This window comes from Macaca nemestrina, chromosome 2, assembly GCF_043159975.1.
Source record: "Macaca nemestrina isolate mMacNem1 chromosome 2, mMacNem.hap1, whole genome shotgun sequence".
Lineage (NCBI taxonomy): Eukaryota > Metazoa > Chordata > Mammalia > Primates > Cercopithecidae > Macaca > Macaca nemestrina.
The window spans coordinates 25,809,514-25,832,625 of NC_092126.1; the positions used below are offsets into that span (position 1 = coordinate 25,809,514).

General features: G+C 34.5%; 1 protein-coding gene across 7 annotated transcripts in view; it reads left to right on the forward strand.

The window, feature by feature from the left end:
• Window positions 1–23,112, forward strand: part of LOC105488914 (zinc finger protein 385D) — a 988,258-nt gene that overhangs the window by 86,528 nt on the left and 878,618 nt on the right. Inside the window, exons 2-5 of one of the 7 annotated variants that reach the window (XM_071090836.1) lie at window positions 2,735–2,821; window positions 19,317–19,425; window positions 19,565–19,752; window positions 20,951–21,041. The exons of 4 other annotated variants lie outside the window; for them this stretch is intronic. In XM_071090836.1, coding sequence (XP_070946937.1) covers window positions 21,014–21,041 — 28 coding nt within the window. In that variant the 5' untranslated portion in view covers window positions 2,735–2,821; window positions 19,317–19,425; window positions 19,565–19,752; window positions 20,951–21,013. Of the gene's footprint in view, window positions 1–2,734; window positions 2,822–19,316; window positions 19,426–19,564; window positions 19,753–20,220; window positions 21,042–23,112 lie in introns of those variants that run through there. 2 more of the 7 variants (XM_071090837.1, XM_071090835.1) reach the window with 2 other exon arrangements.

The window sequence follows — 23,112 nt, forward strand, 5'->3', positions numbered from 1 at the left end:
GACGTTACACTAGGTAACACTGCTGTAATTAGCTTGTAAGGAGAGTATTGCTAGAGGGCGTCATTGACCAAAGAGGAATCTTGTATTGGCTTAGGGAAGAGTACCAGGTTTAGTTGCTAGAAAGAGAATGTCTGAAGTTTCTAAATTAAAGAGAGTATGTATAATTTATTAAAATCTTATGGAGAGAGGGAGAGATACTAAATTAGGAATTCATGGGATCACTAATTGAGATGAGTAAAGGACATAGTTGGAGTTTAATAAAAAGTAGCAAAGGTTTCTAATATATTTCTGACTCCTGGTTGCCCTAATAATGGGGCTTGCTCTCCGAAGTAATGAAATTATTATGACACATGCAAATGAATAATATAATAACTAGGATTATGTTTGGGGAATTTCTCTGAAGGCTTCTATGAGGGATTTATGATGTGTAAGTGATAAGATAGCATTTGAGTTATATATAAGACAGTAATGTTCAGCATACACATGTGAGACAGCCTCTGGATACTACTAACTTATAGCTTCTTGAGGTTACTGTTGAAATCAAGGGAGATAATAAATCATGTAGTTGCATGTATACATTGTTAAACTTACTGGCATCATGTCTAAAGGAAAAAACAGGAATCTGGGATGGGACAATACAAACATGCATTCTCTTGGCGATCTGGAACTGGGACAATTACAACAGCTGCTACTTAAAATCATCTCTTTTTCTGTCACTATAGAATTTTGGCCCCAGAAAGTAATAAAAGTAGATAAGAAGTCAATGGCAAATAAACCAGAAAAAGAATAGAGCTCTAGCACATTTTTAAAATATTTCTTTTTTTTTTTTTTTTTGAGACGGAGTCTCGCTCTGTCGCCCAGGCTGGAGTGCAGTGGCGCTATCTCGGCTCACTGCAAGCTCCGCCTCCCGGGTTCACGCCATTCTCCTGCCTCAGCCTCCCGAGTAGCTGGGACTACAGGCGCCCGCCCCTGCGCCCGGCTAATTTTTTCTATTTTTAGTAGAGACGGGGTTTCACCATGGTCTCGATCTCCTGACCTTGTGATCCGCCCACCTCGGCCTCCCAAAGTGCTGGGATTACAGGCGTGAGCCACCACGCCCGGCCAAAATATTTCTACCAAATACAGAAAACAAATACTTGTTATAGAAATAAAACTCCAGGCTACTGTCACATTTGTATCTGATTCCTTCCGTTATCTGTTGAAGTCTATAGATCTTTAAGTTAGCCATGTGAGAGAACAAACATAAAATTCCAATTTTTTCATTTTGAAACTTATCTGGGCATGTTGCTTTAAATAGAGGTCTACAACATCTCTGACATAGTTCTAGAAATAGTGCCAGTACTGGGCAATCAAGTACTATCCCCTATGAAAAGAACTTACCAAAAAACAGAAAACAAAAACTAATTAAAGCCTACAATGTTTTTATTTTTAAATATACTTAAAAACTTAGAGTTTTGTATAACATTTAATTGTAGACTACATTGGTGAAATATCTAAATAAACATGAGATAAAAATATAATGAGTACATATACAGCATATTTTTGCATATATTAAACCAACAACAACAAAAAATATTTTACATGTATGTTAGGGCTCAGAAGATAGATCTTCCATATTTCTTTTTTAAAAAATAAAGTCTTCAAAAGTCTATGATAACCCACAAAGTGATGAAGTTCGAAAATAATAAAGGTGGTAGACAGTACATTAGATAGTAAAGAATTGGTCAATTAAAAGCCAACATTGATTCATCCAGCTCTCAAGGAAAAAAGCAGAAACGAAAAGTCAAAGAAGACGAGCACCGATATCCAATATGTTCAGGAGATAACAGAGCCTGTAGTATATGATTATCTTTTGTGAAGATTAACCAATTTCTAGATTATATGAATCAAACATGATTATGATACCAAAATAAGAGAAAGATAATGGAGGAGAAGAAAATTTCTCACCAATTTCACATATGAAAACTGAAGTACATATGTTTGTGAATAAAAAACCAACATTAAATTTTTGCATATTAAGGAGTAGTAATGCAGAAATAAGTAGGATTAATCCTAAGTATGTAAAACTTGTTTAATATTAGTAAATCTGTAATAAAACCTCACATTATTAATAGTATCCCTAATAAACTGAAGTAAAGAACAAATATATACAAGATCATAAACCCCACAATATTTAAAACAAGTCTAGAAGTTCTTGGTAATGCAGTAAAACAATAAAGAAGTATAATAATTTTAACTGTTGTAAAGAATAGCATAAAACTATCATTATTTGCAAATAATACACTATATCAACTAAAATCTATTAGAAATAAAGTTCAGTAAGATGTATAATTATAAAAGATATATAGAAAAGCTATTATATTTGTATATGGTAGGATATAAAATTAAAGAGAAAATTTTTTCATTTAAGAATTTACTATTAATTAATGTACCTTGAAATAATTTTACAAATGAATATGTAAGACTCAAATGATTTTTTTAAAGCACAAGAACTCTTGGGGCAAAAATTGGGTCTTGATGATTAAGTGTTGTAGAATACTGTAATCTTTTCTTCCAATAAATATATATGTTTAGCATAATCACAAGGAAAGTTTCCATTATTTTTTGGAGGGGTGATTCTGCAAAGCTAATTTAAAGTTCATTTGGAAGGAGAAATCAGAAAATAACAACCAATGGTAATGGTAAATAGAGGAAGAGAGTATTATGAACTGAATTTTTGTGCCCTCCTCCCCAGTTCATATATTGAAGCCCTAATCCCCACTGGGATGGTATTTGGAGATGGAGCCTTCGGAAAGTAATCAAAGTTTATGAAATCTTGAAGGTAAGGCTTTCATGATGGGAGAAGTGCCCATATAAGAAGAAATAACAAGAGTACTCTCTTGTTCCTCATGCCCGCACAACAAGGAAAAGCACACACACGCACACACACACAAAAATACATATTGATTAGTGGAAATAATTAAGAAAATCTTGGCAAATGGATACAACAGAGCCATTAAAAACCCCCACACATAGGATGTAGGATGACATCAGCAACATGGAATAGGAGGCTACTGACTCTCCCTGTTCCATCAACACACCAAATAAACATCTACACACAGATCAATTACTTCTGAGAGAAACAAATTGAGACAATCCTACACATTGGATTTTTGTTTGTTTTTTATCTCTGATGGACTGGAAAATGTTCTTTGTTGAAGACATTGAGCCAGGCCAAGAAACATCTAGGCCCCTCAGAAACATGGCAGAGAGAACAAGAAGGTGGAGTGGGCAGAGGCCAGAGCCTAGGCAGGATACTGCACAATGCCACTGCCATGGGCATCCGGGAATGGGTGCCAAACAGGTTACCTTGCCAGAAAGGCCACTGTTTGAGTAATAGACATCCTTGCTATGTCCCGTTCCCAGCTTCTTCTCCAACCCTGTGTTGTGGTGTGGCTACATTTCTCAATGAGAGGAAAAGGTGAGAGGAGTGAGAAGTGAGAACCATCTTCTCTGATATCAGTCTGCACCTCTCCTGAAGGTGGAAAATTAGCTCCTGGGAGGCTTTGTCTTTGGATGTGGTGTGGTCTGAGGAAAACATCCGTATTGAATAGGTTAGTAAAGCTGAGGAACATTCAGGCACAAACCTTAGCACCATTCCAGGAAGGAAGGAATTCCCGACATGCAGCTTCCCCCTGAAGAGACAAAGGTTTGGGCCACACATATAGCATTCTAACCATAAATTTCCTCACAATTTGGCTCTTAATCCACCTACCTTGGAAGCATAATGGACTAAGCATACACAAATCTCCCTAGAACACAAAACAATGTAGCAGTTTTACATAGACATGATCATCCTTCCAGGGACTTCTCTCAAGACTGAGGCAGAAAAGGGGCTAAAACTCAAAGCTTCCAGTTTTTCCATAGAGAGAGTTTTTCCACAAACTCTTTTAACTGCTGCTGCTTATAGTCAAGCTTCTAACAAGCCTGCATTAGAGAATTAACTGGGCTGACACACTATAGACCTCCAGGATTCTGAACAGGAGCTGTGCATATTCTAAACCTTTCCCCCTGGCTTATCCCAGGGGTAAATCCAGTTCTATCGATTACTCCTGGAAGGCATTGGTGCGTGCATCAGTGCCCCAACTTTTACAGCTCCTACACCATATCCTAAACTTTCTAGTACTAGACATGTGTTATTCTCTCTTGATTACAGAATAAAGAGATGGTTTTAAATAAGCACACAAGCATTCCCAGGGCCTAAACCTCCTATAATCAGTGCATAGATGGGGCTAAAATGCACATCTCCCAGTTTTTTGCTGCAAGAGGCTTGCATGCCCAGTTTTTCAGGTGCTGGTTGAGGATTGAGCTCCTATCTAGCCTGAATTTGGGAATTGATGGTGTAGAAAAACAATAAACCTTTGGAAGACTGAATGAGAGTTTGCTTACTCCTTGAACCTTTTTTCTTGACTTGTGCCAGTGATAAAAGCAAGTCTGTAGATTCTCTCTGGAAGGAATTTTTCTGTGTACCAAGTACACAAAAAGATTGTGTATAGAACAGCTTGCACATAAGGAATTGACTCCCTGTCCACCTAGATTCAGGAGTTGATGGGGCTTTGCATGCTTGAGTCTGCCTATATCACAGAAAACAAAGAGGTGGACACATTCAAAGGACCCACTTACAGAAAATATTCTGCCAAAATCAAAAGGTATAGTAGGAAAGAGAATGCAGGCATTTTCCATATATCCTCTTCCAGGCTTAGTGTAGAGAAGGTGAAAGATTGTCTTCTGCTGTCAGCTTCACCCTGAGGGTAGAAGAAACTAGAACAAACATCTAACACCCCAACCTTTCCAGCTGCATCTAGAGACACTGGCTTCCAGCTTACCCATTCTGAGGTACTGACAAAACTTGGCACACTCTCGTCTCCAGATGGCCATTAAAAACAGAGTCAGCAGTTTGGACAAACACAGAGATTTGAAAGGCACTTTAGGATCTGTGGCCGGATGGATTGGTGAGGTTCTTTTACAAGAGGCCAGTCTAAAAGGACTGAGGGATGCTATTGTCTTATAAACAGAAACTAACACTGAGAGTCAATAAAAATAAGAAGGGAAATACATTCCAAATAAAAGAACAAGATAAATCTTTAGATGCTAAAAATAAGGATATGGAGCTACATGATTTACCCAACAAAGAATTCAAAAGAACTGTCATAAAGATATTCACTGAGGTTAGGGGAGCAAAATATGAACAAACTGAGAATTTCAACAAAGAGAAAAACTATAAAAAGTACCAAACAGAAATCATAGTACTGAAGAATATAATAACTGAAGTTAAAATATCAATAGAAAAACCTAATGCAGAATGGATTAAGCAAAAGAAAGGAACAGTGAACTCAAAGACAGGTCATTGGAAATCATCTACTTAAAGAAACAAAAAAATAAATGAAAGAGTAAAGATGGCTTAAGAAAATTATGGGAAACCATCAAGTGAAACCATCTATGTGTTATTAGAATTCCAGGAGAAGAAATCAAGAAAGGACTAAAAATATACTCAAATAAATAATGGCACAACACTTCCCAAGACTGAGAAGGAAAATAGAAGTCCACATATAAGAAGCCCAAAAGATATTAAATAGGATGCATATAAAGATACTCACTCTGAGACACATTATATTAAATTATCAAAATTAGAAAATTTTGAAAACAGCAAGAGAACTACTTGTTATATACAAGGAAACTTCCATAAAACTATGAGTGGATTTTTTTTTTAGCAAAAACATTGCAATCATAAAGAAGTGGTTTGATATATTCAGAATGCTTGAAGAAAAAAACAAACCTTGTCTGTCAAGATTAATACGCCAGGCAATTCTGTCTTTCAAAGATGAAGAGGTGATAAAGACTTTCTCAGACAAACAAAAGCTAAGGGAGTTTATTCCCACTGGAACTTCCTGACAAAAAGTGCTAAAATAATTTTTACAAGCTGAAGGAAAAAGATGCAAATTAGTAAAAGAAAACATGTGAATGTATAAAACTCACAAATAAAAGTAAATACATTGTTAGATTTAAAACATTCTAATACTCTAATGGCAATGTGTAAGTTAACGTTATTTCTAGTATGAAGGCTAAAAGGAAAAACTATTACAAAGAATTACAGCTATAATATATTGTTGAGGGATGCAAATTTTAAAGGAATGTAAATTGTGACATCAAAAACCTCAAATGCTGGGGGTTATGGGTAGAAAAAGTATAGAGTTTGTAAATGCCAAGTTATATTTCTATTAGTTTAAAATAGCCTGTTATAAGTATGAGGTGCTTTTTGTAAGCCTCAGCATAACCACAAAGCGAAAGCCCATAGTAGATACACAAAAGATAAAAATGATTCAGAGCATATCATTAGAGAGAACCATTAAGCCACAAAGACAGCAAGAGAGGAAAAAAGGAACAAAAGATATGTAAAATAAGTAGAAAAAAAATTAACAAAATGACACTAGTAAATCCTTACCTGTATCAATAATTACTTCAAATATAAATGGAATAAGATTTGCAATAAAAAAGTATAGAGTGGGTTAATGAATAAAAAAGACTCAACAGTGTGCTCACTTTAAAAACTAACTTCACCTTTGAGGACAAATAAACTAAAAGTTAAGGGATGAAAAAATATATCCTATGCAATGGAAAAAAGAGCAGAGGTAGCTATACTTATATTAGACAACATAAGCTTTAGGGAAAAAACTGTCACAAGAGAAAAAGAAGGCCATTATATAATAATAAAGTGGTTACTTCACCAACAAGCTATAACAGTCGTAAATACGTATGTACCCCACATCGGAGCACATAAATATATAAAGAAGTTATTGAAATATATGAAGGGATAGATAGAGTCTAATACATTAATTGTAGGGGATCAACATCCTACTTTCAGCAATGGTTAGATTATCCTAACAGAAAATCAATACAGAAACACTGAACTTGAACTACACTTTACACCAGATGGACCTAACCAACACATGTAGAACATTCCACCTAACAGCAAAATAATACACATTCTTCTCATGTGCACGTGGATGATTCTTCAGAAAAAGGTCATATGTTAAGCCACAAGTCTCAACATATTTGTGAAGTATATTTTTTGATCAAAATGGAACAAAACTAGAAATCAGTAAAAGGAGGAATCATGAAAAGTTTACAAATACATGGAAATGAAACATACTTTTGAACAACTATTGAGTCAAAGAAGAAAGTAATAGGGAAATAGAAAAATATCTTGAAACAAACATGGAAACACCCCACATCACCTTATGCAATGTGGCAAAAACAGTGCTAAGAGGGAATTTTATGGTAGCAATCATGAGCATCAAAAGAGAAGAATGATCTCTCAAATGAGCAATCTAACATTATACCTCAAAGAACTAGAAAAGGAAGAACAAACTAAGCCAAAAGATAGCAGAAGGAAGAAAATAGCAAGATCAGAGCAGAAATAAATGAAGTAGAGATTAGAAAAACAATATAAAATATTAATTGAACTAAGAGTTGGTTTCTTGGAAAGATAAGCAAAATTATTAGACTATTATATAGACTAAGAAAAAATTTGGTTAGCTTATGCTTTGCATGAGGGTGCAGATGTTAGTACATCACACTATTGTAGAAGAATTAGAAAAATATTAATTATCTTATTTAAATATTAAACCCAAAATATTTGCCAGATTTTATATATAATTGATAAAAAATAATGCTGTAAGTACCCTACATATTGTTAAAAATTAATACATTGTATAAAGAGATACTAGAGAAAGAGCTACCTGTCCACCACTGTAGTTTATTATAAAACTTTCGTGTGTCTTTATTTCATAGCTTTACAAGAAAATAAATTTAATAAATGCCATGGAGATATATCATGATCTGGTTGATTCCTAGGTGACCAGGTCACCTGAATTTATCTGTAACTACTGCCGTTTTCTCAGACTATGGTTTGGCATAAGATTTATAGTAAATACTTTTTAAGGATTAAATGATAATGCTAATACTAGCTATATTTTAGGGACACTGTTAGTTGAGTGGAAACAAATTACCATAGACAGGTGATGCCATCTTTGTATGAAAACAAAGCAAATGTTACTTTCTATTTTTTAAAAAAGTCTTCCTATTTCATTTTACATTTCTCAGTAGAGGAAAAAATCCTGTCAATAAAACACAAACCCAAAACTTTCAAATGGTTTCAATCTTTCTCACTGATAAATGAAAAATAAATATTTGTCATTTTTAATAGATAATCTTCCTACTTAGCCAAACTAGTCAGATCTTTTCTACTTAAAAAATGGATACATAAAGTTAAAGACAGAAAGGAATGTGTCGGAGGGTAAGAGGCAGGTGAGCCTCTTACCACCAAAAACATTGTAGTTTATTCAGAATCACATACAAGATAACCTGTTTGAAGATAAGTTCTCTAAGAATACTAATTTTACTTTGTAACAAAATTGGTGATTCAGTTAGTTTGCCAGGGAAATACTATCTCCAATTAATGTTGAAAAATTCCAATTTTTTTATATTAAATTTGTGTATGGCCAGTTTCAAGCGGATTATTCTGCAACATTTAGCTTATTATTCAGTAAACTAAACATTCATTCTGTAACTTTTTCTCTTCTTTGCTTATTTTCCTTCACATCTTGTTCCTTCTACATTCATTTGTTGATGCTATTTCTTTCCTGCCTGCCCTTTTAATGTAATAAAATATCCTTTTATCTAAAATGATTTGGGTCTGTCAAAATAGATTTCATCAGAAAGGATTTTCTTTTCTAGATGTGCCAAATTTATATATTTCTCCTATCTCCTGACATTCTTAAATTATGATCGTAAATTTTATCTTATTTATTTTCGCAAGAATGAATGATTCATTGAACAAGAATCTCAAGTGGGAAGAGGCTGTGTTTGGATAGTGTGGTTAGTTTACGCTTGCTTTTCCTTTCTTTTACATGCAATGAATAGGCCTTTCAATCATAGTTGTACTTTTGAAATTAAGATAGGCCCCAGGGTCTAGTGATTCTTAAAACGTGACTCTTCTCTATGGTCCACCATACAATTTAGAATTGATGCATGATGTGTAAAAGATTTGGGTCATTTAAAAAACTTCTGTGTTGGGGCCAGGCGCAGTGGCTCATGCCTGTAATCCCAGCACTTTGGGAGGCCAAGGTGGGTGGGTCACGAGGTCAGGAGATCAAGACCATCCTGGCTAACACGATGAAACCCTGTCTCTACTAAAAATACAGAGAAAAAAAATTAGCCGGGTGTGGTGGCATATGCCTGTAGTCCCAGCTACTTGGGAGGCTGAGGTAGAGGAATCGCTTGAAGCTGGGAGGTGAAGGTTGCAGTGAGCCAAGATTGCACCACTGCACTCCAGCCTGGGCAACAGAGTGAGACTCCATCTCAAAAAAAAAAAAAAAATTGTGTTTATTGATAATGTTTAAACTTTTAAAGATTGATTCCTTTTTTATTGGTGGATATATAATGGCAGTTTTACTACCTCGCCTCAAGTAAGTATAAAATGAGGTCCAATGTTAATTATCTTGTTGTCTTGTAATTATGTCCAAGTATCCACACTTCATAATGGAAGCCACCAGCCACATCATAAAAGGCATCAATAAGGAGTGTCAGACCCCATTATGGGACCTTAACCATTATTTTCTACCCTTTTCCTAAAGAACTAAAAGAACTTGAGGGTCAGATGTCACTAGAAATGCATTATTTCTGTTAAGAGATTTGTTTGTTCTTTCTTGTGAGGAGAATGGGTGGAAAATTGTACCTTCCCATAAAAACAGGGAATCCAAATGAAATTTGATAGCTAACATTTATTGGGTGATCACTGTGCTAGGGAATGGACTAAGCACATCATACTTATTAACTCAGTTTCTTCTCACAACCACCTTCTGAGATAGGAATTACTGTTATCCCTGATTTCAGATGCACAAATTGAGGTACAGAACAACATCTTGCACAAAGTTGCACACAGCTATTACATGTCAAAATCTGGTTTCAGCTGTATATAGTCTGGATCCAGATGCTTTGCTCATGAAAAGTCATATTGCCTTTAACTGATAGAGACATGAATTATTGCAAGAAAGGAAGATTAGGACACTGTTTCTTGATGGGACATCTGCTTACATATCTGACTTGAAGATTTGTGCTCTGTGCTTATTTAAGAAGGAAAAACTGAATCAGATGCAATTGAGTAGAATGTATATTCTGCAGTTGTTGGGTAGCATGTTCTGTAAATATCTGTTAAGTCCATTTGTTCTAGGGTTTAGTTTAAGTCCATTGTTTGTTTGTTGACTTTCTGTCTTGATGAGCTGTCAGTGGAGTACTGAAGTCCCCACTATTATCATTTTGCTGTCTATCTCATTTTTTAGGTCCAGTAGTAATTATTGTAGATTTGGGAGCTCAAGTGTTAGGTGCATATATATTTAGGATTGTAATATTTTAGTATTGGACTAGTCCTTTATCATTTATATAAGGTCCCTCTTTGTCTTTTTTAACTGCTGTTACTTTAAAATTTATTTTGTCTGATATAAAAATAGTTACTCCTGCTCACTTTTGGTGGCCATTTGCATGGAATATCTTTGTCCACTCCTTTATCTTAAGTTTATGAGTTCTTAAGTGTCAGATGAGTCTCTTGAAGACAGCAGATACTTGGTTGGTGAATTCTTATCCATTCTGCCATTCTGTGTCTTTTAAGTGGAGCATTTAGGCTATATACATTCCACATTAGTATTGAGATATGAGGTACTATTATATTCATCATGCTATTTGTTGAATACCTTGTGTTTTTTTCATTGTGTTATAATTTATTAGGTCCTTTGAGATTTATACTTTATGGAGATTTTATTTTGGTATATTTTGAGGATTTGTTTACATTCTGTTCATCAACACATGGAACATTCTCCAAGATAGATCATATGATAGGCCACAAAACAAGTCTCAACAAATTTAAGAAAATCAAAATTATAGCAAGTACTCCCTCAGACCACAGTGGAATAAAATTGGAAATCAACTCCAAAAGAGGAACCCTCAAAACTATGCAAACACATGGAAATCTAATAACCTGCTCCTGAATGATCTTTGGGTCAACCATGAAATCAAGATGGAAATTTAAAAATTCTTTGAACTAAATGATAATAGTGACACAACCTATCAAAACCTCTAAGAAACAGCAAAAGTAGTGCTAAGAGGAAAGTTCATAGCATTAAATGTTTACATCAAAAAGTCTGAAAGAGCACAAATAGATCATCTAAGGTCACATTTCAAGGATCTACAGAAACAAGAACAAACAAAACCCACAGAAGAAAAGAAATAACAAAGATCAGAGCAGAACTAAATGAAATTAAAACAATATAACAGATAAATGAAACAAAAAGCTGATTCTTTGAAAATATAAATAAAATTGACAGACCATTAGTGAGAATAACCAAGAAAAGAGGAGAGAGAAGAGGAGACAAGATTCAAATAAGCTCAATAAGAAATGAAACAGGATATATTACAACTGATAACACAGAAATACAAGGGATCATCCTAGGCTACTATGAACACCTTTACACACAAAAACTAGAAAACTTAGAGGAGGTGGATAAATTCCTGGAAATATACAACCCTCCCAGATTAAACCAAGAAGAAATAGAAACTCTGAGCAAACCAATAATAAGCAGCAAGATTGAAATGGTAATTAAAAAGTTGCCACCACCACCAACAAAAAATGTCCAGAACCGGACAGATTCACAGCTAAATTCTGTCAGACATTCAAACAATTGCTACCAACCCTATTGACACTATTCCACAAGATAGAGAAAGAGGGAATCCTCCCTAAATCATTCTATGAAGCCAGTATTACCCTAACACCAAAACCAGGAAAGGACATAACAAAAATGGAAAACTACACCCAAGTATTCCTGATGAACATAGATGCAAAAGTCCTCAAAAAAAAAAAATACTAGCTAACTGGATCCAACAGCATATCAAAAAGATAACCCACTGTGATCAAGGGGGTTTTGTACAAGGGATGCAGGGATGGTTTAACATCCACAAGTCAGTAAACGTTATATATCACATAACCTGAATTAAAAATAAAAATCACATGATTATTTCAATAGACACAGAAAAAGCATTTGACAAAATCCAGCATCGCTTTATGATTAAAACCCTCAGCAAAACTGGCATAGAAGGGACATACCTTAGGGTAATAAAAGCCATATATTACAAACCCATAGCCCACATTATACTGAATGGGGAAAAGTTGAAAGCATTTCCTGTAAATCTGGAGCAAGACAAGGATGAGCACTTTCACCACTTCTGTTCAACATAACACTGGAAGTCCTAGCCAGACCAATCAGACAAGAGAAAGAAAGAAAGGGTATCCAAATTGATAAAGAAGAAGTCAAACTGTCATTGTTTGCTGATGATGGGATCATATACCTAGAAAACCCTTAAGACTCTTCCTAAAACTCCTAGAGCTGATAAATGAGTTCAGCAAAGTTTTGGGATACAAAATTAATGTACATAAATCAGTAGCCCTGCTATACACCAACAGTGACCAAGCTGAGAATCAGATCAAGAACTCCACCCCTGTTACAGTAGCTGGAAAACAAAACCAAAAAGAAAAAATGTAGGAATATGCTTAACAAAGGAGACAAAAGACCTCTACAAGGAAAACCACCAAACACTGCTGAAAGAGATCATAGACAACACAAACGGAAATACGTGAAAATGACCATAATGCCAAAAGCAATCTACAAATTCAATACAATTCCAATCAAAATACCACAATCATTCTTCACAGAACTAGAAAAAATAGTCCTAAAATTCATATGAACCCAAAAAAAGTGCCTGCATAGCTAAAGCAAGACTAAGCAAAAAAAAAGAAAGAAAAAGAAAAAAATATGGATGCATTACATTACATGACTTCAAACTATGTAAGACCATAGTCACCAAAACAGCATGGTACTGGTATAAAAATAGGCACATAGACCAACGAGATGGAATGGAGAACCCAGAAATAAAGCCAAATACTTATAGTCAATTGATCTTTGACAAAACAAACAAAAACATGAAGTGGGGAAAGGACACCCTATTCAACAAATAGTGCTGGGATAATTGGCAAGCCACATGTAGAAGAGTGAAACTGGATCCTCTTCTCTCACCTTTTACAAAAGTCAACTCAAGATAGATCAGACTTTAAGATCTGAAGCCATACAAATTCTATAAGATAACATTGGAAAAACCCTTCTAGACAATGGCTTAGGCAAAGACTTTATGACCAAGAACCCAAAAGCAAATGCAACTAAACAAATACAAATAGATGGGACTTAAATAAATGAAAAAGCTTCTGAACAGCAAAAGAAACAATCAGCAGAGTACACAGACAGCCCATAGAGTGGGAGAAAATCTTCACAATCTATATATCTGACAAAGGACTAATATCCAGAATCTACAAGGAACTCAGAAAGAAATAAATAACCCCATCAAAAAGTGGGCTAAGGACATGAATAGACAATTTGCAAAAGAAGATATACAAATGGCCACACACATGAAAAAATGTTCAACATCACTAATGATCAGGGAAATGCAAATCAAAACCACAATGCAATACAACCTTATGCTGCAAGAATGGCCATAATTTTAAAATTTAAAAAATAATGGATGTTGGCATAGATGTGGTAGAAAAAGGAACACTTTTACACTGCTGGTGGGAATGTAAACTAGTATAGCCACTGTGGAAAACAGTGTGGAGATTCCTTAAAGAACTAAAAGTAGAACTACCATTTGATCCAGCAATCCCACTACTGGGTATCTATCCAGAGGAAAAGAAGTCATTATACAAATTAGATACTTACACATGCATATCTATAGCAGCAGAATTCATAATTGTAAAAATATGGAACCAGCCCAAATTCTCATCAACGAGTGGATAAAGAAATTGTGTGTGTGTATATTATATATATATGTATATGTACATGTATATGTACATGTATATTCCATGTATACACACACACACACACACACACACACAGTGGAATACTATTCAGCCTTAAAAGGGATTGAAATAATAGCATTCACAGTAACACGGAAGGAATTGGAAACCATCATTCTAAGTGAAGTAATTCAGGAATGGAAAACCAAATATCATATGTTCTTACTCATAAGTGGGAACTAAGCTGTGAAGACGCAAAGGCATAAGAATGATACAATGGACTTTGAGGACTCTGGGGAAAGAGTGGGAGGGGTATGAGGGATAAAATACTACACATTGGGTATAGTGTGCACTGCTTGGGTGATAAGTACACCAAAATCTCGGAATTGGCCACTAAATAACTTATTCATGTAACAAAACAGCACCTCACCTATTGAAATTAAAAAACAAAAAAACAAAAACACTATTGAGAGTAGGTGGAGATAGTCCTGCATTTATATTCTTTGCTATGACAGGATGTGTAACATTTCTGTGTAGGAAGTGGACACCATAGAATGTAGAAAGACTAGGTCCAAATTTCTAGTTACCTGCCTAAGAGGACTGCCTATCAGGTAAGGGAACCCATGAGTAAGGGCTGTGGGAGATGCAGGAGAAAACTGCAGGTAGCATTTAGAAAACGTCCCATCAAGCCCATTTCCCATACCTGGAAGAGTGAGGAGAACCCTGAAAGGTTTCCAATAAACCCAGACCCCACAAGATAGCCAGCATCTGAATCCCTGCCCAAAAGAAGGACTTCTTAACCAAGAGCAGACTTCAATTGCATCTTTTTAAGTAAAACAAATTTTGCCAATTTTCTCTGATCCTTTCTTCAAACCCCTGGAAGAAATGAAAAAGAAGTGGAGGGTGTCGAGGGAAAATGAAGGACACATATTTGAATTTTCTAGCCTTTGATCCTAGGCAAGGAGTTGGCTGATGTAGGAATGTGAAGAGGAGAATTATAGAACTAAATTGAATATGAGATCAAATTTTAAATTGGATTAACTAAAGTATATTGTTCAATACTTCAGTTATTGGAAAGTCATTGGATCCACCTCAGATAATTCATGGACAGAGAAGAGAGAGCAGAATACGACCAGAGGGAAACACGAAATGACTGGAGAAAAACAAAAATGGTCAAACTCTTTCATGAGGCTCAGATTATTCAATGGATCAATTACCAAAGACTTCTATAGTGGATGAGCAAATGCTTCAGATTGGAAATGTATTCAAACGGTCACAATAATACACTCGGTGACAATGATGCAGTCACTATTGTGACTGTACTTTTGGAGTTAATTACTTTATACTAATGAATACATTTATAGTTGCATTCTTTTGAAACTGAACAAATTATTAAATGCTTCTCTTCTTGATATTGTTGTAGGCCATGTTGGGTGTAAACATGAATAAAACCTGTTCTGTTCTAACTAAGCAAGTGACGCAGTATAGAAAATGTCATTAAAGCAGATTATAACAAAATCTAGGAAATACAGTGGTAGAGATACATAGTGTTGGGGAGCACAGGGGAGAGCACTCAAATAAAGTAGGAGAAATCAGAAAGGCTTCCTGAAGGATGTGAGGTTTAAAATGATAAACATATTTTAGAGAAACTACTGTTCATTTTTGGTACTTTATCCACAACGTTCTTTAAACACACTAAGCCTTTATTCATATCAGGGCCCTCCCACAGGTCTTAAATATCCTCCCTCTCTCCTCACGTAATGCTTAGCCATCCTTTAAGACTCAGCCAAAACACCGTATCTTCAGAGAGAGGTAACCTGAGCTATAAATCTAAAATTTGCCTCCCTGTTATTTCATCAGATCTTGCAGTTTCCTTCATATCTTCTGATAATAGTAAATAACATTTGTGCTAACTTTGTTAATACTTTTATTTTCCATAATGAGTTTCATGAGACTGAGAATCCTGCTTTTTTTTACTAGTATGATAAAAAACTTTCTGCATTAATTTGGTTGATACGATTTAGTGATTCATTAATCAGCATGTGATTATTTTGGCTTTTGGTACTTTTTTCTTCTGCTTTCTTGAATTTGAAGATTTTATTGTTTGTGAGCTACTCAGAGCCTATCTGAATGAGCTGTTGCCTTTATGATTTTCTAGGCTACCACTTGGGTCCTGGTATTCTATAAAAGGATTCTTTCACCAGTATGGGTTGTGTCTAGGGATTCTTTTAGGTTCGGCCTCTCAAAGCTACTTGAGTCATCTGTTGCCAACCATTTTTTCACTTTTTCAATATTCATTTCTGACTCTCCTCTGGCTTTGTTGAACCCACAGCTCTGCTTCTCTCACCACTATTAACTTGCTTCCCTTACTTGCCTGCTTCCCCTAAATCTCTATTTCATTTTTTACTTCCTTTTGGGAACTATTAAGTTAGTTTTAGTGTGGAAAAAGTTAAATCTGTTACTTAGAATTAGAATTTTGAGCTTTCTCATTCTTTGTGAAAATAGGAATAAGCACAAATACAGAAATACAATGACATGTGACATTATATAACTACTGCTTGTGTTTTCTATTCTTCATTACCAACCATGTAAAATAAAGTCTTAAGTGAATGCATGTGTTGAAATAACGAATCTCTTGTTATTTCTGACAATTTTATTCATATTATCTATTTTCAGATATAAAAATTTTAGAACAGGAAAGGAAACTCTAAAATTGTGCCCTTTATTATTTTGTTCCATTCTATATTTCTTACCTTTGACATCCTCACACTGATAGTTTAGTTTTGCATTAGAGTCCCATCCATAAGCAGCAAAGGCCAGTACTTTGGTTTGATGTGCATAAAATGGAGATGCAAATACTCTGTGGACGTTTGTATCACCAATGGTGAATGCATGATGATGATTGGTAAAATCATATATCTTCACAATGATTTGTTTCAACATTTTGCAAATGCATTTCCCATTTAATCCACAAAGTATAACTGTGATACAAGCAAGAAATGTGCCATCATCAATTTTCAAGGATAAAACTTGTCTTAGCCCTTTAGATGCATTGTTTGAGCTTCTATGGCTAAAGACTTAATAGATCTGGGTCTCAGATGCAGGACTTGTAACTTTTAGTCCCATAATGTATCTGTTAAACTCTTATACCTCTTCATGAGATCACTATGCTAAGATAAGCGTTGTTAGAGTGTTACTGAATATATAAATAATGAGTAGCTATTATAAATTATAATGTACAGTGGCAATTAAAGGACAGACTTATACGAGAGTAAATCTAATACAAATTCTGAACTTTTATGCTGATGATTGGATCCTAGTGTTTCCTCCATTGATATTCTGGAAGTATAGAAATGTACACTTAAAACAAATTTAAACTAATTCATAATAAATAATAAACTTTCGTTTTTGTGCCAATGCCCCAATGACTCACCATTTCAATTCTCATGATTATTTATTTTTATTTATTTATTTTTTGAGGCAAGGTCTCACTCTGTCACCCAGGCTGAAGTGCACGGCGTGATCTCGGCTCACTGCAACCTCCACCTCCCGAGTTCAAGCTATTTTCATGCCTCAGCCTCCTGAGTAGCTGAGATTACAGGCACACGCCACCGTGCCCAGCTAATTTTTGTATTTTTAATAGACATGGGGTTTTGCCATGTTGGTCAGGCTGGTCTCGAACTCTTGACCTCAGGTGATCCACCCGCCTCAGCCTCCCAAAGTGCAGGGATTACAGGCATGAGCCACTGCACCAGGCCAGTTCTCATGAATCTTTAAAGAACATGCATATGCTAACTTATTGAAAGTTGCCCACTTTGGAGTTTTGCCATGAAACACTTTTGACATCACCAGATGTAAGGATATGGCTTTTCTGTCATTTATTAAAGTTGATAAAAATATGATTATTGGCTTTTCCAAATTCCAAATATTCATGTTACTAAAACTGAAATATGATTCTTTTAGATAAGAGTATTAACCTAGATTTTAACTTTTTAAATGGTAAGCAATGTCTATGACTCTAGGATTAGTAGAGTAAGATGCAGTTTTATTTCTTCGGCACAAGTGAAGTGTCTTAAAAGCACCTTAACCTTACCTTGATAGAATATAAGTGTCAAAGAACCATTGTACTTTGTAATTACTTTGATTAAAGAAGAATTAAAAGTTGTTTACAGCAATCAATTGCTCTCAAACTCTCATGTGTTAGCAGCCATTATCTTCCTGCTTTCAAGGGGCAGGTGTTGGCTGAAGTAAGGGACTAGTTAGACCCTTCTGAGAATCTTTGATTAATATCTTATCTTTCATTCTGCAAAAAGACAATCAAATTTTTAATTTTCTAATCAGCATTCACTTTGATTAATGTCACAGTGATCATTTAACGAAATAGAAAACAATGTAATGTCTTCCTAGTTGAAAGTATGCTCTTCCTAGCATAGTAGAAGCATTTATCTTTACTGTGTTACCACTAGTTATGTGTGAGAAATAACATTTTCAGGTAATTGAGAAATGACTATAGAATGATAATAAGCAGAGCAGCTATCCACAGGGTTTCTCTTATTCTCTAATCAATTGATCTGTGGTATATACAACTCTTCTTGTTTTCTTACCCAATCAAATTCAGATATACTTTGTTGAGCTTAGTTTTTATACACTTAAATGTTTTCAACTTTGATTATATTGTTGCTATCCCTATCATTCTGAAGTTCAGGTCAAAAATACTTTTAAAGACTTCAATATTTTAACTAAAAAATAAGAAAGAAGACTTAAAAAAAAAAGTACTAACTTTGTTGGAATCCAAGCCACAATATTTATTTTACTAGAAGATTAAACAGGAAAGATTATCTTAAGTGCAGAGAGTTTCATTCAAACCTATGTGGCTTATTTTTTACAAATTTACTAAAATGAACATATAGAAATATTATTTTCATGTTCAGTCAACCAAACTGTTAAACAGTCAAAAGAATTTAACATCTTGATTGCAGTGGACTCTTGGCCAACCTTGGTGAAACTGTTCACACATAAATAATGAGCCATAAAAAATCTTAAGTGATTTATAGGAAGTTGAATTATCCATGCTTCCTCGGGGCCTAATACTGGACATTCTAAGTAGTTTCTTTTAAACTTATTGTCTCAATAATTATTTCCAGGCCTGTGGTTTTCTATGAATCATTAATTTGTCCTCCATATAGATTATTATGAGATATCATACTGTCCTCGTGGCTATATTATACTGAAAAATTTTATCTTTTACTGTAAGGTTCACTCAAAAAGATGAAATATTTGATTCTAGTTTTAGTGTCTAGCTAGACAGACGCAGTATATTATAATACATTCTTTGTTTTTCTTCTACGTGCTATATTCTGATTGAGCTTGTTTTGTTGAACTAAAGATGGAGAGAAGAAAATCCAATTTAAAAAATCTACTTTAGATGTACACCTTCCAGGAGAAGGGGATGGATTCAAGGATCCTTGAAATAAAATTACTCAATATGAAATAAGGTAAATAGAAATATTGTTTATATGCTTACTAAAACTCTTCTTTGATGAATAGTATCCAAATGCTACCAGAATATACTTAGCTAATGGCAGCAGTTAATGGTATCCAACATCTCTCCTCTACCTCTCCTTCTTTTTGTAGGAAAAACATATGGAAAACCATTGTCCATATATAGCATACCTTTTTGCCTTTCCTGATTCTATGGGAGATCTTCTATAATTCTGCAAATTGTATATAACCTCTGCGGGTCCAGTAGAAGTTCAATTGAATTCCTTCCTCATCCTGTGGAACAGATCGTTTTGCCATTTGCATATTCAGCTTCCTGATCTGTAAATATGTCTGTTTTTTAGATTTTTCCTTTAAACCACTTATAACATCTGTCTGGTTCTCTCACTGAAATACATTCTTTAAGACACTTATTTTATATCTGTATGAGAATCATGATTTAAAATAAATCATGATTTATTTTTGTTGGAAAATTATTTTTTATCATTCCTCTAGGACAGGAGTTCTCAACTTCAGTACTGTCGGCATTTGGAGCCAAACATTTTTTCTTATGAGGGTCGGTTTTGTGCCTTGCAGGATATTTGGCATCTTCTCTGGCCTCTACCCATTCGATACCAGTAGAACCACCCAGAAATGTCTCCAGACATTGTTAAGAGTTCCAGTTGCAAATATTTAAAATCACCCCTGACTGAGAACAACTGTCCTGGGATAAAATATATCTGCTTTAATTTCCAAAAAAAAAAAAAAAAAAAAAAAGGCTAATGTCTGCTGCATTATTTATGTTACTAGTTTACTGTGCAGCTGATGTGTATGTATCTGTATTAGTTACAAGTTCTACAGATAAAGCTATCAATAAGATAAAACACAAATTTGCTTTTGGGAAACTTGGATCTAATCCCAATTACTGTCATAGCCTGTTTATGCAGATTCTTGTTTACCTTTAGTCCAGGGATATATATCGTTACTCCGTAAAATGATTCTTTTCCTTGTTTTGCCTATTTTCTCTTTTTTTCCTCTTTCTCTCTTTCCTTGGCTTTTTAAAATTTATGAGTTAAATAATGATCCTAGTTATAGCATAAAAGTATGCTATATATCTGGGAAATAAGTTAGTAATAGATATGTAAGTGAAAAAAGTCATCATTAATTTTGTCCTCTCTTATTTCTGATAGTTTCTGAAAGTTGGCCCCTGAAGTAACCCACAAGTAAAATATTAAGTGAGGAACTATATGAGCCCTTAGAATACATTTTAGCACATGCTCTATAATATGTATTTACAAAGATACAGATATGTAAGATAAGTTCGAGATACTACAGATTGACTTACTGGTAACAAAGCCAAATAAGGATACAATTACTTATGTATATTCTAAGGAAAACAAATATGCCAAATCCTTAATGCAATAAATTTTCTGACAATATTCCAAGAGGATTTTTTTTTTAAGTTTTATGAGTAGAGGGCTATGGTGATAACACTGTGTTAGATAATGTCCTCACAATGCCCATATCTAAACTAAATCACAGGTTTTACAAGGCTGCTTTCACAAATAAAAAGCAGATGTTTCTGCTCCCTGAGAAAATCAGCGAATGCACTTCTGCGGGGACAACAGCAAAGGTAATTAAACTATTAAGTCTTGGTCAGTCAACATATATATTTCTTGAGTTCATTATGGGTAATATCCTAGATGATAAGGGTTTAGAATTAAATTTAGAATTAATTTAGAATTCTAAATTTAGAATTTAGAAATTTAGATATTGACTATATATACACACACACACACACAAACACATATATATATCCCATTTCTGAAATGAAAAACTAATGTCACACAAACATCTTATTGTGTTCATGTAGGACCCATTTCAGTTAATCTCCAAGTATATCTTTTGCTGCTTCTGCCTCTTGAGAGTTTTCATTCTGGGTATTTTCTGTGCACCATTTTTTTTGATATCTTTACCCAATTACCTTTCTGCTCCCTGAGAAAGTTTCCCAATTCTCAATGGGAAAGACAATAGATTATGATGCTTCCTGCTAATCCCATTCTAAGTTGATAATATTGCAAGTTAAAAATGCATTTAAAAAATAAGATGGTCAAGATTGTGGAATGTGAAAGTCCTACTTCTCGTGGCATGGTTATTACTGGCTTGCTGCCTTCATTTTGGGAAATTGTCTTGAATGTCATCTCAAGAGCAATTGCCTTCTTCTCTTCAGAAGCATGAGACACATGTGGCATTTTGTGGACATGATGGGATGTAAAAACACAAGACACATTATCCAAAAATACTGGCATCACTGCATATTGTAGAGTATTGGTTGTTTAACGTCATGATTGCTGAGAGAGTATCATACTGCATATCATTAGCATGGGAAGAGAGATCAAAATTCAAGATTCAAAGTATTGTTTCTACTGAATGTGTATTGTTTTTACACTATTGTAAAGTCTAAAAATTGTAAATTGAACCATTGTAAGCCAGGGCTTCTCTGTATAGATGAAAAATGATAGAAAAGTGTTAAGAACTTATAAAAAGGATAACTTTGAGTCTGACTGGATGGTTTGATGGGAGGGGTTACAGAGGATCGGACATCTGAAAAAAGTTTAAATGATGAGAAGGAGACAAGTAGAGGGTGGGGGGAGTTTTTTAAGCTTAAAGAAAAGCAAGTGCACAGTTTTGAGGTGGAAATGAAGTTGTATTTCAGGAAACACAAAAGAACATGGAGTGTGACTGGAATCACCTTAAGGGTGTGGAGAGAATGTGGTGGTGAATTTGAAAAATAGGCTGAGGCCAGATTAAATGGGGACTTGGTAAGAAGCCTGGGTTTTGTTCCAAGGGAAATCTATTTTTTTTTCTATGCAGTTAGATTTGTTTTCTTGTCTTTATCTTGAAACTGTTTTGTGAAATCTTTGAAAAGTTTGAAGAAAAATGTTGTGTTAGACAAACTGTTTTGAATAAAAAAGTCTGTATAGAAAAATTTTCTAGAAAATGAATCCAAATTAGTCTTCTCTGACATCTTTTTCTTCTGTACCTCTACCTTTTCTTTACTCCTCTCCTCCTCCTTTTTTCTGCTATGAAGAAAAGCTGTTATTGCTGTCTCCTGACTATAATAGCTCAAAGACAATGCTCCATGTATTATGATGTAATTTCCTAATATTAAAATCAATGAATATGGATAAATGAATGAACAGATGACTGAATTTATGGATAGATGGATGGATCTCTGGCTCAAGATAGAGAGAATTCCAGGAAAAGATTTCACAGAAGGAGGGGCTAAAAGGAAGTAATTGGGTAAAGACATCAAAAAAATGTTGCACAGAAAATACCCAGAATGAAAACTCTCAAGAGGCAGAAGCAGAAAATATATACTTGGAGATTAACTGAAATGGGCCCCACATGAACACAATAAGATGTTTGTGTGATATTAGTTTTTTTCAGAATTGCAAAGGGCATTTCGGATTAGAGAAAGAAAACAGAAGAAAATTATATAAGTTCAATATGTTTATTAAAACTACATAAGTTTAAAATAAAGTTGGGGTAAGATTCACTATGCCTTATTCAAGAGATATATAACATATTGTACACCTATCAGTAAAAAAAATAGCACAAATGATCTAGGTTATTACTGCAAGCGAAGCAGTAATAACTAAAGATCTCACATCATGTAGCTTTATAGTTTCTATATGCTTTCT